Below are 17,443 nucleotides of genomic sequence, written 5' to 3'. Positions count from 1 at the left end.
GAAGTCTCTTAACATATTGACTGTTTTGAACATAAAACTCATAAGTAAAGCATGCTGCATACTAATTTTGATACTATGATTCAAAATCATAATTAAACAAGAATGTGTCCCAAGTTCTATCATTTTCTATGTTCAGTAAACCGTAAAAATGGGATAAAATCTCTAATTTGCCATTAAAATTAGAAACATCATAGCATTGTGAACAAGTTTACTAAGTCTCAAGTTGATTGGACTTCAACTTCATTAAAAACTACCTCGACCAAAAACTTAAACCTGATAGGGACGAACGGACGCTAAGACCAGAAAACATGATTTCCATAAATGGGGCATACATTTAGCATACGTTTTGTAATTTGAAGTATTAAACTCACTGCATGAGTAACCTCAAGAGATTATAAGAGTGTTACAAAACCAGAGCCGACAGTGCTTATTTGATTTCAAGGGGAGAGTTCCGAACCCCCGACCCCTCCTGGCTACGGGTATGACTTAACATTTCCCAAGATCTATGACGAAGAGGACAATGATAGATAAATCCTCTCAGACACCCATGTTCATCTAACAATTATTTCATACACCAAAGCTATTCGAACCTCAGTATTGCTTATGGTTATTTAAATACAGATCAAAATTAAAAACAAAAATAAACCTTGACCAACGGACCATGAAAATGAGGTCAAGGTCAGATGATTCCTGCAAAACAGACCTTTACAATCGTTCCATACACCAAATATCGTTCAACCATATATACTGAATACAATATCTGAGACCTGGACATACAATTTATCAATTTATGTACTAGTAACTTTAACCTTGATCACTGAACCACGATTTAGTTCAAACCATCATTATCATATTAATCCTAAGTAATGAAATTCACATGACGAACACACCCGAAAATGAAGTCAAGGACAATTGCAATGGACATATAAAAATTCACGAAAACTTTGTACCTGCGTATAAAATATTTCTACCAGCTGAAATATAAAGCTTTATACAAAGATTACGCAACCGGCAGAGGCGGATTTAGGGGGGGGGGGGCAGGGCCCCGTTTTTTGGGAAAAAAATGGTTGCTTATATAGGGAATCACTGAAGCGTGACTGGAGCGGGCCCCCTCTTAGGTCAGTCAGTGGGCCCCCACTTATGAAAATTCCTGGATCCGCCACTGCCCGCCATTGGATGGTAATATATATATGTCATGCATACTGCGCCGGCGAGACAAAAGCTATAGAGGATCACCTATATTTATGTGCATCTTCAACAATCTGCAGACTTCTGTTTACATGCTGCGTCTATCTTATATATTTATGGTATGCACAAAACGCTAGTGAAGGAAAACATAGACGGATCCAAGGGGGGGATATATGGGGGGGGGGGGGGGGTTATATATAGGAAATCACTGAATCATGACTGGAGCGGGCCCCCTTTTTAGGCCAGTCAGACCCCCCCCCCCCCCCTTTATAAAAAGTTCTGTTTCCGCAGCTGGTGCACATACTGAAATGATTCGCCTGCTTTACTGACCATCGATTTTATCTTGAAAGTCTTCAATAAAAAGGTTTTACTATACAATGCTTTAAGCATCACATATCAAACTGGACATTTTTTAATATAAAGAAGATGTGGTGTGAGTGCCAATTAAAAAACTATCCCCCATATTCTCATTGTGTAACAAATAATTAAGTAAAGGTCTGAACACGTCCTTCAACATGGAACCTTAGGCAGCAACCATTTGATTTTCTGACTGGGGGGGGGGGGGGGGGGTCTATGGTTTTTTTCCAGGACAATGGACATGTGACAAACGGAAACTTTCTCAACATAAGGCATCTATATACAAAGTCTGAAGCACCCGGGTCTTCCACCTTCTAAAATATAAAGCTTTTAAGTAATTAGATAACACCCAGGGGCGGATCCAGACATTTTAAAAAGGGGGGCCAAACCCAGAGTAAAATGGGGGGGGGGGAGGGGGTGTTCCAACTATATGCTCCCATTCAAATGCATTGATTGTCCAAATAAAAGGGTGGTTCCAACCCCCGGAAATCCACCTCCCCCTCCCTGCATCTGCCAATGACACCACTACAGCCTGAAAACTATTCCTATGTCGAACTTGTTGCAGGCGTGACAAAAACTTAAAATTGACCAATGAGCCATAAAAATAAGGTCAAGGTCAAATAATAAAATTGACAATGGAAATTGGAAATGTGTGCTACAGGTGGACCCTAAACAAAATTGTGTACTAGTTCAGTGATAATAGAGGCCATGCTAAACTCCAAAACATAATAATTAACAAGAATTACGAATTAGACAAGACTAACAAAGGCCAGTCTCAGCCTCCTAACTTTTGACAGACATGAAAATACCTGCCAGACAGACTTGTACACCTTATTATACTGCAATCAGCTAGTTTACTGTACAGATAAAGCTATACGTATAAACATTAGCTTTATACGTCAATGACCCCAACTGACCTATAAGCCCCGCCTCCTTATTGTATTTCATCAACAACATCACGTCACGACCATGACAACGTAAAGTAACAATGGTCAAACTTTTTTCAATTTAAACTTTTATGTCTTCAAATTGGTTATTTATATATCATGTTTATCAAATGTTATTAATTAAGTTCATTTCCCTTTCTAATTCCTTAATACGCCAATGTCTTACCACCTTGACTACGCTCATAGGGAAATACCCTAAAATGGTACCTCAAGAGGGAAATTCCAAACACTTTTTTAACAATTTTTGTAAGATGTTTTTTTCATTTTTCATTTTTTTTTCGATTACAGTATAAAAACAATATACGTATAGTGTCTTGAAATATGAAATTTATTTGTATTCGGCACGAAACGGGAAAATGCTCGGTAGAACCTCGCATTTTCCCGTTTCTAAGCCTCATACAAATAAATTTCATATTTCAAGACACTATACGTATATTGTCTAACAATACAATCAGTCCATACAAATATAGTCGACCTATTGCTTGTAGTACTTAAAAGTGTAGATCCAAACAGATTCAACATTAATTAATGATCAATGGACATGAAACTTGCCAGACATACATGTACCTATTACAATTATACCAATTTAACCATACACCAAATATAGACATTGCTTCAGTATTTGAGAAATGGACCTAATCACATAAATTTAACCTTGATCATAAACCTTGAAATGATGTTGAGAACCGTGAAATGATGTCGAGGTCAGTGATCACTGTCTGATTGACATGTGAACATTGAAAGGAACTAATATATATTTACCAAAAATAGGTTTCCTACTGCTCATAAGGGGACGACCATTTGATATTCTGGGGGGGGGGGGGGGGGGGCCAGGAGGATTTGATTTTGATCGGTTATTTATTTTTGTAAATTGAGAGGACAGATTATTCATTTTCTGCACTACTGAAGCAAGATTTTTCATTTTCATTAAAGCAAGGGACTGATTATTCATTTTCACCACTATATTTATGATATTTTCGAAAACATACATTTTTTAAAATATTTGTTTATTATGAATAATTAGATATAGGAAGATGTAGTGTGAGTGCAAATGAGACAACTCTCCATCCCAATAACAATTTAAAAAAAAGGTAAACCATTAATACATGTATAGTCAAGTCATTGTGTACCATTTAATTAGAATAGATCATTATCCCCTGCAGAAATTTTAAGATTCAAGATTTCATTCATAACCTTTGTACACATACTTGTGTACAAGAGGACAATATATAACATTTTAAGATAGTACATAGCGAGACAGGACAAATGAAACACAAATACAAAGTAATAAAATTAAGTATAATATGAAAGACAATTAGTATAATTAAGATTAAGTATTTTATAACTTTCTTCACCAAATGAATCATTTATATTCCCAAGCAATATACACGTATTGCATACATACATACATAGTAATAAAGTTAACTAGTTTGATTTTACCTAGCCTCTTTCCAAAGCCTTGTGAAACAGATTTCGCAGAGCGGAGCGAGGCAAATTTTTTTTTGAAGGGTTTTGGAACCGCTGAAGGCCCAAGAAGCTATAGACCTGCTGAGTTATTTATTTTCAATACATTGCAAGTCAGGTAATTTATTTTCAAACTACTACAGAACAAACCATTTATTTTTGTGATTATCAAGGCTGAGTTATTTATTTTCAAAATCCTCCTGGCCCCCCCCCCCCCCCCCCAAAATATCAAATGGTCGTCCCCTAATTATAAATGAGAAATTCAAATGTAAAAAAAAGACATTTTTTTTTCAAGCAGTCACTCAACCATGAAAACATATAATTGATGGACACTTTGTAGGAAAAGGTATCTGCATACAGGATATGAAGCATCCAGATCTTCTGCTTTCTGAAATAAAGCTTTATACAAATAATTTGCACTGTCACTGCTGCCCTATAGCTATACCTATGTCTCTCTTAATAGGACTTCCGTTGCTAGTTGAAGCCCATCCATGATTGTGGGATTGTTTTACTGTGCTAAAGACCCATTAATGACTTATAGCTGTTTTCTGCTCTTTATTGGGGATGTTGCTTTTTGATACATTCCCCATCTCCATCCTCAATTTTATTTTTGTTGCACAATTAAATGGTTTTTTGGTGATATATATTGATGATAGACTCCAAGTGATGGGAAAATAACACAATGCCTTTCATCAATTTAAAGCAAATAAAATTGAGAATGGAAATGGGGAATGTGTCAGAGAGACAACAACCCGACCAAATAAAAAAACAACAGCAGAAAGTCACCAACAGGTCTTCAATGTAGCAAGAAATTCCCGTACCCAGAGGCGTCCTTCAGCTGGCCCCTAAACAAATATATACTAGTTCAGTGATAATGAACGCCATACTAATTTCCAAATTGTACACAAGAAGCTAAAATTAAGACTTCTTTAAATATTCTAATAAACAAGTAAAATATTTTAAAGTCTTTTCTGTAACCATAGTAACAGTTATTTTATACATTTTATTAAGACACTTTAAGAATTTTACAACCCTGGTAATATCCTGCTATTCGAAAGTCATCACTAGCATCGGGTGAGTCTACATTACACGAAGCTTGTCCATGAGTATTTTTCAAATGGATATCCAGCAGATTTTTTTCATAATATTTTGCCGAACAAAGTTTACAAGGAAACTGTTGATCCCTTTTGTGTCTTTTCATATGTTTTTCAAATGAAAGAGCAAGTTTTAAATTTTTCCCACAAATGAAGCAAAGAAAAGGATGTGCTTCTTTAATGTGCACTTTTAATGCACTCAGTTCTGTAAAATATTGTCCGCATGCTCGGCATGTTTGCTGAAATACATCACATGGTTCCTGAGGTTTACACGCAGATTGATGAATGTTCAACTTTAACCTGGAATCAAATAGTCTTCTACAATTACCACATCTAGTATTGGTTCGAAGACTGCTCTCAGGATGACAGTTCTTCTTATGGACCTGAAAGAAAAACAACAAACTAAAACAAGACATCATTTAGGGAGCAACCATTTAAATTGAAAAGGAGGTATATTTATTTTTGTTAGATTAAGAAATTTCATTTCATTTAATCTGTGAAATATTTGTTTTACCAACACTATCAAATATTTTTCTTAAAAATTTTAAATAATTAAATATGGGGATAGTCCAGGTTCATTTTTTTTTAACATCATCTGTGCGCCACCATAACATTTTTTTCCACAAAATTGGGGATCAGAATATAATTTTTGGAAAAACAAACATATAAATTTGGCCCTTGAAGAGAGGAGGTCAGAAGGGTCCTGATCCAAAATTCATGGATTTTAAAACATGATATTTTGAGGTCTTTTGTGGGGATTTCTTGTCTCCATCCTCAATTCTATTATTTTGTTTCACAATTTAAATGGTTTTCGTTTGTTTGTTGCTGTCTGGTTTTTTTTGGTCATATACTGTGAAAGTACTTTTATTCGTTGGGTACCAATTTTCGTGGTTTTCATGAATTACTTTATCCACGAATTTAAGTGTCCAACTAAATAAAACAACCATAAAATGATTATCCAAATCAAGACCAGGGAAGGTCCTCATCGGTAGGTTTGACTACTAATTTGATCTAGAGAATAATATTGAATCTGATAATACTTAAATGGCAATAACAGAACTAAAACTGCATGCAGGATTATACCCATTTAATCTTTTACAACCTAAACTGTAAATCTTTTGATCTGATAATTTTCATAAAAAATATTTTTCATCAACGAAAGTCAGATTTCCGTTATTGATATGCTAGTTTGCTAAAGTGTTCATTTTATATCCTCATAGATCTCGTACATAATGGGAAATAATGAATTTCATGCTGGGCTTTTCTTTTTTCTTCTTAGAAAACTAAAAATCCACGAATTTAAAAACCCACGAACATGTTATTATTGTTCAAACCACGAAAATTGATACCCACGAATTTAAGTACTAAGTACTTTCACAGTATCAGCTTTTATTAGGCATTTTTGTGTCATATAACTCTTCAACTGATTCGTTTCTTATACATCCTCAGCTTTCAAATATTTGGCTTAGAGTGTTCCTGATCAAGAATAATGCTGAAAAACAATTCAGACTCTTAGAACTATCAAACATGTTTTCATTTATGTTAGTGCTTATGAATAGCCTACAATGGGGTAAAGGTTTTGCTCATTGTTGGAGGCCTTATGATGACCTGTACTTTTTTTCCATGTCAATTGATCTCTGGTTATGAATTGTCTCATTGAGAATCAATAATTCACATAATTCTTCCAAATACTTATAATACATACTGCTAACCCCTCTGTATAACGATAACTCTTCCCACAAATTTCACACATAATCTGTGGTCTGTTTTTAACTCTAAGTGCACAATTATGTTGTTTTAGAGACTTCTCTGTAAAGAGACCCTTTCCACATTCATCACATCTGTAAGGCATTTCATTGCTTGGTATATGCATGGCCATGTGATGTCTTAAAGACTTACTAGATTTAAAGATAGCATCACAGTGTACACATTTAGTGTTGAACTTAGATCGGTGAAAACTGTTCAGGTGCTTGTGGTACCAAAAGGTGTTTGAAAACTTCATGCTACAAAATTTGCATATTTTAGACTTATTATATGTATACGCAGTTTCTTTTTCAGAAATGACTGATATTCTTTTTTCTTCTTTAGGTTCTTGATTTAATTGAAATCCATATTCGTTATCATTTTTTCCAGAATCTTTTTCAGTCGAATTAGGCAATGATTCAATTTCAAGCTTGAGATATGTTGAATCTGTATGATTATTTCTCTTGTTATCATGGTAATCATGGTTATCAGCAAAATCATTGGCTTTTTCTTTCACAGGTGAACAATTCATGTTTTCTTGTAATGAAGATTCACTAACATCATAACAGGAAGCAGAATTACCAGTACTTATATCAAGAATATCAAGACAGGAAGTAGTATTAGATGATGCACTAATATCATGAGTATCAAGAGGAGAAGTAAATGAATCAGAAACAACCTGATCTGCTAAGATTTTGGGAGGGACATGAATCATTCTGTTTTCTTTAACAAATTTCTTTGTTCGTTCTTCTTTTGTTGGAAACTTGCTGCCAACTATTTTAGTGAAGACTACAGTTGAAAGAGGTAATAAAGGTTCCTTTTTTCGCGACATTTTCCATTTTTCATCATTCATAGATGTTTTATCTATTGAACGATTTCTGGCCTCTGGTATATATTTTACTATTTTCGCTAGTGGGAAATCAGTTTCTTTTGTTGTTAAATTTTGCTTCATTGTTTTATCCAATAAATGATTACCAGTGTTTGTTGTAGTTATTTCTTCTGTCGTAAGAGGCTCACAAGGTGCCTTGCTTGTTGAATTTTTTATTATACCACCATACCTAATATATTTAATGGTACAAGTATTGTCATCCATTGTTTTCGGTAAAATTGGGACACATTTAGAAGGCACACGTGTAGACTTTTTTCTTTTTTTATATTTTCGCTGAGAGCCACCTGAACCCTTTAATCTTTTATTCTGAGAGTTATCTGCACCTTGTTGGTCAGAACCTGTTACTATATTGTTTCCATTCGAGACATTACTGTGGTCAACTTCAGCCTTGCTTGTGCTTACATTTCTAAGTGTACAGTTATCAAGAGAATTATTTACATGTGTTCTTTTATGAATGATGTCTTTTAATTTTTCTTTTAGGACATTTGAACATATAAACATGCTGTGTTCCTTCGATCTGCCAGTGAATTCATTTTCGAATTCAATGGTATCTTCATTTAGGACATTTGAACAGATAGTGTTTAAGTTTGTCATTTCACCACCAGCATCAATTGAACCTGTTTCTTTTAGGACATTTGAACATATAAACATGCTGTGTTCCTTCGATCTGCCAGTGAATTCATTTTCAAATTCAATGTTGTCTTCATTTAGGACATTTGAACAGATAGTGTTGAAGTTTGTCATTTCACCAACAGCCTCAATTGAACCTTGGATGCAATCTTCAATTTGGACATTTGAATAGGAAGTGTTGCAGTCTGTCATTTCATCAGAATGTTGAGAATTGTCTTCAATCTTGACATCAATATCTTTACATAAATGTTTAATAACTTCACTGTGCAGGGCCCCTTCTTCTTTTATCTTAATTTCTTTAACTGGAAACATTGAGTTGTCTTTTCCTTGAAGCCATTTGCTTGTATTCTTACGTTCACTCAAGATTTTTATTGAAGTTGTTTTAAATTGTGGTTCAACATTATTCAACGTTGTGTTTTTGTTTGCAAATTCACCTGGTGACATCAGCTGTTCCATTGTGGGCAATTCACCTAAAGATATAAATTAAAATTAATTCAAAAAAGTAATTTGACTATTTAATGAATATTAGTGTTGACTTGCCAATTTGTTCTATTTGGTCTTACAGTCAGGGGTACTACTTGTACAAGTAATTTTTATTTACTTGAAGAAGTAAATAAATATTCTTATACATGTATAAGTAAATTTGTAAGATACTTATACAAGTGAATATTTACTTGTATAGGTAAAAAAAAAATGTAAGGGTTCCGTGGAACCCAGTGTCTCGCCTACTTTTGCTGTAAATTGCAGGCTAAACAAAAATGAGGAAAAAAATCAATAAAAATATTCCTCTTGATACTATCTTATGATTGTAAGAAGCTTCTGTCCAAGTTTGGTAAAAATCCAGCATAGTTTATGAATTTGATAAATGTTTTGAAAACTGCAGACTGTATGTAATGTTAACTGGAAGAAAATCTAAGTCCATTTAAAAGTAAAATACAGAAAAAATGGAGTTATCTTTTTACAAAATTTACTTCTGGATACTATCTTATGATCATAAATAAGCTTCTGTCCAAGTTTGGTACAAACCCAGGATAGTTTAAGAAAGTTATAAAAAATTTTAAAACTTTAACCATAGAGTGAATGTAATGTTTCCCTGCAGAAAACTAAGTCCATTTAAAAGTAAAATACGGAAAAAATGGATTTATCTTTTTACAAATTTACTTCTGGATGCTATCTTATGATCATACACAAGCTTCTGTCCAAGTTTGGTACAAACCCAGGATAGTTTTAGTAAGTTATTAAAATTCTAAAAACTTTAACCACAGAGTGAATGTTATGTTTCCCCGCAGAAAAAACAAAGTCCATTTATAAGTAAAATATGGAAAAAATGGAATTTTATTTTTACAAAATTTACTTCTGGATACTATCTTATGATCATAAACAAGCTTCCGTCCAAGTTTGGTACAAACCCAGGATATTTTAAGAAAGTTATTAAAATTCTAAAAACTTAAACCACAGAGTGAATGTTATGTTTCCCACAGAAAAAACTAAGTCCATTAATAAGTAAAATATGGAAAAAATGGAATTTTATTTTTACAAAATTTACTTCTGGATACTATCTTATGATCATAAACAAGCTTCTGTCCAAGTTTGATAGAAATTCAGTATAGTTTAAGAAAGTTATTAAAATTTCAAAAACTTTAACCACAGAGTGAATATTTGGTGACGCCGCCGCCGACGGAATGTAGGATCGCTTAGTCTAGCTTTTTTGACTAAAGTCGAAGGCTCGACAAAAATGACTTAGTTATGTCCCTTAGACATTCAGATTTTTTTTTACTTATATATAAGTGAAAAAGTCATCTTATCTTTATTTCTTAAATTCTTAGGATTTCTTTGCTCAATAAGAATTTTAATTTGTCTGCCCATTGCAAATATCTTAACTGATCATTAAAGTGTAATTTCATGGACAATGAAAATCCCATTTGTCCGTTATCTTCAGTACTCTGGTCATTTACACGCCCCAAATGAGCAATTTTTGAAATTTGCGCAAATACCTAAGATCTTTGTGCAATCAGTTTCTATGTTGAATTAATGAGATGGAATATTGAACTCTAAATCAAAATTATGAGCTAACCTGAGAAAAACCATTAAAGGCATGATTTAACAACTTAAACTTTGAGAATATTCAGGCGCAGATCCAGAGGGGGGGTTCAGGGGTTGGATGATCAATGCATTTGAATGGGGACATGTAATTGGAACCCCCCTTTGTCCTGAGTTAGGAACCCCCCTTTTTTTTAAATGAATGGATTCGCCCCTGATATTGGTGGGATTGTAATAAAAATTTACTTGTATAAATAAATATTTGAGAAAATTAAGGGGAGATTATTCAAACATTATAATTTACTTATACAAGTATATTTCTTTTTACTTCTTCAAGTAAAAAAAAATACTTGTAAAAGTAGTACCCCAGACTGTCTAAATCACTTTGTTTATTTTTTGCACGGGTTCTTAGTCAGGAATCTGATGTTCAGAAGTTGTTATTTGTGAATCTGGGTCATACATGTAAGTGTTTCATGTTTCTAGCTTTTGATATAGATTAGACAGTGGCTTTTCTTGCTGGTCGGTGTGAGCCAAGGCTTTGTGTTGAAGACTGTTCCTTGACCTATGACGGTTTACTTTTATAAATTGTGACTTGGATGGAGAGTTATCTCATTTGTACTTATACACTTCTTACTATATCTACTATATTTGTTCTCATCAATGTTAATTAAAGATATTGACATGTACAATGTTAAAATTGGAAAGGATATAAAAAAGAATAATGTGGTATCACTATGATTGACAATGAGACTACTCCCCACAAGAGACTAAAACTATAGGTCACTAAACAGGCTTCAACAATGAGCCAAGTCCATACCTTCTAAGGAGCATGGCGTACCAAAGTAATTTCCTAACCTTACCTGTACAACAAAAGTCTTGAAACAATGAGGACCATTTTGGATATGTTGATAAAAAATATCCACCTAGTTCTGTGGTCCAGCTCATTACTGCTTCATTGTTTTTTCCAGAAACTAAAAATATACATTCTTTTCCTTTGCGATTTAGCTTTTTACCCTGAAAAAAATAAATATATCATGTCTTTAACATGTTTAAAATGTCAGTAATTGTATATCATCTAATTAAAAAACATATATAACATGATTGCACTTAGTGTTCATTTATTCTAGAACTGTAATGCATCTATCAGAATACTGTAAATTCAGAAACTATCACAACAATTTAAACTCGCATTTTGATTTTTTAATTAATTAAGGTAGTAGTACCCACATGACCCAACACCTTCACAAAAATTAATTTGGCTCGTTTGATTTTCCTAAAAATTTTTGACAAAACATTAACTTTTACCCTTTGACAAAAATATAAAAATTTCAAAAAATTTGAACTAACCATATGCATTTTATCAGAAAAATTACACTGGTTATATAGCAGATTGACAAACGCTAATTTTGATCATTGAGAAGTCTTTTATTCACTAAACATCACAATGTAATGAAACATGTTGAAACGTTTAGCTGATTTTACAGAATTAACTCTCTGTAATGTTAGGTACTACCTTAAACATGATTTTTCTAAATATCGCAAATTCAAAATCACATTTTAGTCTAAAATGACAAAATCGCAATAATAAATGCATGCAATTATTTCTGAAATTATAGTTATTGGTATGTTTGTACTAGCTAGGAGCCTAATTAATATCTCATGTTCAGCTGCATTTAAAATCTATAATCCCCTAAATCTTAATTACCAGCATTTGTATCTGATTGATTGATTGATTGTTGGTTGCTTAACATCCAGTGGCAAATATGTCATGCATATTCAGGACGAGAACAAGTTCACAATAAATACAATAGGTAGGTTGATACAATAGTGGCCATCTGGGATGATGGTCGGAGAAATTTGGACTGCCACTGGAAAAGGAGGGTATATTGGATAGGGACAGAAATTTTGCCTTGCAACAGGCCACATACGGACCCCTCAAAGAGTTGTTGCAAGGGTTCTTAACGTGCAAAGAGCGTGGCACTCTCTTTACACGAGGCATCAGATTTAACGTCCCCTTCTGACCGGATGTGACTGCAAACTTGATACATCCCGCACAGCCAAACGGATGCCCCACTTCAGCAAGCGTTTTACTGCCATTTGGGAGAAGACCAAGTGACCATATTTCTATACCCCAGTCACCCTTGGGGAAACATTTGTATCTGAAAAACCCTACCAATATACCATGAGGGTTCAGTAACAAAAACACATGTGTTATACATGTACACCATTTTATAGATACAGTAAATTTAGAAATTATTGCAATGCTTTTATTATCATGATTATTGCTAAAATTGCAACAGATAGTCGCAATAATTTAAACTCCATTTAAGTTTTTTTATAAGAATTAAACAGATTTTTTCAGAATATTGCAAAAAATAAAATCTCATTTTAGTCTAAAATGACAAAATCGCAATAATAAATGAATGTAATTATTCCTGAGTTTTCAGTAATTTAATATAGATTTTTAACAATAATAAAATTGAGAATGGAAATGGGGAATGTGTCAAAGAGACAACAACCTGACCATAGAACAGAAGATTGTGACTAAGTGTTATTTCTACAAAATATGAACTTTGTACCTACAAATGTAGTGTACGTTATATCAACATGATTTAGGTTAGTATACAAGTAATTCTCAGAGACAAGAGGCAAATTGAATGTTTATTTTCCTACATTGTGCATACTGGTATATTCTAAATTTATCGGTAATTCGTATATTTTCCCTTTGATCTTACTGCCTTAAATTTTCAAGTATCAACGTACTACTGGCTGTATCACTGAAAATAGTAGGCAATACATTGCGTGACGTCATAACATTGCGTGACATCATAATTACCGATAAACAGAATAATAGGTAGTTGAGTTTTTGATACGGACTATATCATGTTGAATATCTTAACTCGCCCTAACGGGCTTGTCTCGATATTCCACATGATATAGTCAGTATCAAAAACTCAACTACCTATTATTCTATATATATCACAGTTTTCTTGTATTTGAAAAAGATCAAGAGAATATAAATTAACTATATCATACTGTGGATTCATTTATTTTCACGGTGACAATTTTTGTGGATAAAGGAAAATTTGTATGTTCATGGATATCTAATTTTGTGATTTTGTCGAGGTCTGCATACAAGCCCATCATGCCTTTAGAACATTTGTCATTCGTTGAACATTACATTTCTTGATTTACCTGTACCCACGAAAATTGGTATCCAACGAATAATTATAAATCCACAGTATTTATAGACAACAGTGAATTCTGAAGTTTTGTATCAATAAATGTCATACCAAAGTTTCTAAAATACTCCACAATAGTTCTTCATCTTCTAACTGTTCAAGGTCAACTGTGTAGGACATTGTGAATCATTTAATCAGCATTTCTACAACGGTTAAAAAATAATCATTAAAATGATAAACATGATAAAGCTGTTATCAATATAAACACTTGAAGGTTGATACCTTAGTGAGAATTAAAATGTTTAAACCTGCTGCAATTGTTTGCACCTGTCCTAAGTCAGGAATTTAATGTTCAGTCAAAGTTGTCGTTTGTTGATGTGGCTCATAGCATAAGTGTTTTTTTTTTTTATATATATAAATAAGACATGTAAGACTGTTGATTTTCCCTTTTGAATGGTTTTACATTTTGGGGGCCCTTTATAGCTTGCTCAGCCAAGGTTCTGATTTCCATGTAATTGTTGAAGGCTGTACTTTGACCTTTAATGGTTTACTTTTATAAATTGTGACTCGGATGGTAAGTTGTCTCATTGGCTCTCATACCACATGTACATAAAATAAAATATTTGAATGTTAATAAATTATTTAAAGACTACATTCCAAGTTGACCTTGGTTGAATTTGTCTATTCTTCATTGTCCTTTTTAAATATTTTGGGGTCAAATAAATATGTCAAAAACTTTCTTGTTGAAGTTCCTGTATATACACGATATAAGTAAAAAAAGATAATCTGTTTCTGATATACATGATATATACATGTACAAAATGAAACTGTTTGTCAAGTGAAAAAAAAATGACTCATTATACATGTACCACATCACAGATGAATAGTCATGATAGTCAATGCATAAGAAAGTATTTAAACAGGATACACTTTGTTTTTTGTCCTCGTATATATGAGTATTGATGTACAGAATGTAAGAAAAGGCAACACTTTTTCATATAACTCTATTAGCTAAATCATTGCATGTCTGGTTCAAGTTTACAATTTTGTTTGAATTTTGCATTTCTGTCGATCAGCATTTCACTCGCTGAGTTTTACTTTTACTTGTGCCATTTTTGATTTTCAATATTGTGCTGAGTGTGAATTACAGGTGAATTATATTTTTCATTGACCTGAAAGTATACATCTCTTCCATTAGATACATGTAGGAGTACATGGTGAATGAGAGAAAACCATATTTAGTGGAAATTGACCCTGGTTTGTTTATGATGTTTAATATTTGTATAGCTGCTGCATTTATATATATAAGCGTATTTACTCATTTGGTATTTAGTTGTCATGGTTGTTGGAGAAATCTTAATCTGTAGTTTTCAACAGACAAATTATTTCTAAATAAATCTTTGTTCCCTTTTTATTTTTCAGTCTGTTCGGTCCTGCCTTTTTTTCTTAGCTTATCCTGACTTTTTTACAACAATTGTCATCCTGCCTTATTTTTTTTGCCAAGTTACTCATCCTGCCTTTTTTTCAAATTTCATCCTAGCCCCCCCATAAAAATCAAATGGTAGCTCCCTTACTGTTTCTTTTATTCAAAACACGCGAGGAAGTAATAACAGGGATTGTATTTTATGATAGATGTATAGCATTTTAGAATCAAAAACTTTAATTCATATATTATACCTATAATTTTAATTTCCTTATATATCTTAAATATTCAGTAATAATGAATTCACTAACTAGATGGAGTAATGTCTATACGTTCATCTTAATCAGGAAAAAATAATGGTATGAAGAAGTCCGTCCGTGCTTTTGTATATATATCCATCTGTCAACAGTAGCAGATGAGTAGATACGGCAAACTTCTGAAATTGACGCGAAAAAAACCCACACACATCTAGTCTGATATAGTCAAACACTCTGTAGTTAGCCTATAGCCAGTGCCATCTTTCATCTCTTCTTTTTTATTTTCAATAATTTGTAATGAGGGGCAGAGGACAAAAACAGACTTTCTTAACAAAAGCGGCGTGAAAAGGTTATTTTAAATAATTTTCCATTCAGACAGATAGTGTTTCTGAAGGTTAATATTGTGCGGCAACATCATAAGATCTGATACTGACACATGCATTTAATCTCTTGTATTACCGGATAATAAAGTACAAATGTAGGTGAATAAAGTTGTCATTCTTGGATATTTAAACATGTGTTAAATGTGGGTTTCAAACGTCCAACTTGCAATTTTTTTCAAATTTTGCGCCAGCAAGGAAAGTTTGTACTATGACGTCAGATGCAATGTTCTGAAGAAAGACTCTTTTCTTCAAAATGAACGAGAAAAAAACATGAAAATTACTCATAACTTTTTTGAAAGGTCGGTGACATACACTTTTTATTGCTATATTTTGAAGAGTACACATGGCACTTTCCTTCTTGAAATAATATGAAGAAATCACTAGTACATGTAGATATTTTTTAAAACTGGAAACGTTTTTCATTTTTACGTTTTATTTTTTCGGGGGATGAAATAAAACATATTTTTAAAAATCAAAACAATACGAGTCTAAAACTCTTGAACATGTATATGATAGATACAAATCTACTGTTTAACGTGAAACAAGAATTATACTTGTAGGTTTGATATAAAAATAAAGTATTTTTTGGAGAGTTTATATAACAAGCCCATATTATATGTTTATATTTGGAAAAACACAAAACTGAGGTTGCTATAGCGACAAAACTAAGTCAGTGACCCCCAATTTTTTCATCATATTTTATTCCTCAAATCATGAAATACCTTCACACAAAATTTTAAGAAAAAATCACTGGTAGAAATGAATAGGCTGTTTGGTCTTTAAGTTACAAAAAAATAATTCATACAGACTTCGTCCCCATTCACAGAAGCTGCGGAACCGTAGCCCTTAGGTCCTTATGTTATTTTTTGACTATTTGTCCATAGTCTGCAAATAGTCAAAAAATAACATAAGGACCTAAGAGCTACAGTGGGGTCTTATTGGGGGGTTCACAGATCCCTATAAAGGTATTTACACTTTTGGTATTTAGCTGTATTTTGCCTCCGAATGACCTTATATCACCTCCGAATAACCTTTTGACGTCAAGCAACAATCACTTTTTAGTTGTGACGTCATATGATTTGAATTATGAAGTCAAAGTTTACGGGGACCTGTGTGATGCTCTGTAATGGCGGACAAATTTGCATACAAGTGTAAATATGTCTATTACTGAGTGGTCAGATTCCTGTATCCCGCTTACACTGACTATGTACATGTACGTAAGCAATTCTCATTTTTTTATCATTTCCCGGGTCCCACAAGACCTCATTTCCCGTTTTCACGACAAAATAATTTGACTTTTACGTTTCACGCTTACGAAATATTGGCAATCCCCAATGACTGAATGAGACCCACTACAGTTCCGCAGCTACATTCACAGTTGATGCTAGCTGCAGTATCGTAGCTCTTTAGGTAGGTCCGCAAAAAGTCAAAAAATAACAAAAGGACCTAAAGAGCTACGATACCACAGCTAAGGTGATGCCTGCCACATATTAAATTTTGGACAAATCTCTCCCTACACATGCGCAGCAGTAAGTGATCATCAAAAATCTGATGAATAACTGGATACCATGGCATTAGAAGAAGAAGAAGATGTCTATCAGTATCATATGTTGTGTGATGTATATTTTGTGAACAGTCTTTTTTCATTGTCATATATACTTTTGCACGTAATTCAAGAGACATATTTAGTATGGTACCTCATAGCATATGTTTTATCAAGGATTTGTATAGTTCTAACTAAACAAATCCTTGGTTTTAGTTACCTTGTTATCAAATTTCTGGTTTGCTTACAATTTTTTCTGATTTAAAGCGTCGGCGAGACGTCGATCCAGATTATTAATTTGTA

General features: G+C 33.2%; 1 protein-coding gene across 2 annotated transcripts; it reads right to left on the bottom strand.

The window, feature by feature from the left end:
- Positions 1-4,945: 4,945 nt before the first annotated feature.
- Positions 4,946-17,441, bottom strand: LOC134718878 (uncharacterized). Of its 2 annotated transcripts, none has more exons than XM_063581709.1 (5): positions 17,361-17,439; positions 13,646-13,737; positions 11,213-11,366; positions 6,756-8,782; positions 4,946-5,433 (listed from the first exon to the last, which is right to left on the bottom strand). In XM_063581709.1, the coding sequence occupies exons 2-5, from the start codon at positions 13,712-13,714 to the stop codon at positions 4,963-4,965; spliced, it is 2,721 nt and encodes a 906-aa protein (XP_063437779.1). In that variant the 5' UTR covers positions 13,715-13,737; positions 17,361-17,439; the 3' UTR covers positions 4,946-4,962. The 2 variants fall into 2 exon arrangements, with proteins under 2 accessions (XP_063437779.1, XP_063437780.1); XM_063581710.1 differs by having other exon boundaries at positions 5,195-5,433; positions 6,950-8,782; positions 17,361-17,441.
- Between the last annotated feature and the right edge of the window lie 2 nt (positions 17,442-17,443).

Source organism: Mytilus trossulus, chromosome 5 (genome assembly GCF_036588685.1).
Source record: "Mytilus trossulus isolate FHL-02 chromosome 5, PNRI_Mtr1.1.1.hap1, whole genome shotgun sequence".
NCBI classification, from domain to species: Eukaryota; Metazoa; Mollusca; class Bivalvia; order Mytilida; family Mytilidae; genus Mytilus; species Mytilus trossulus.
This window is presented reverse-complemented; position numbering and strand designations above follow the sequence as displayed.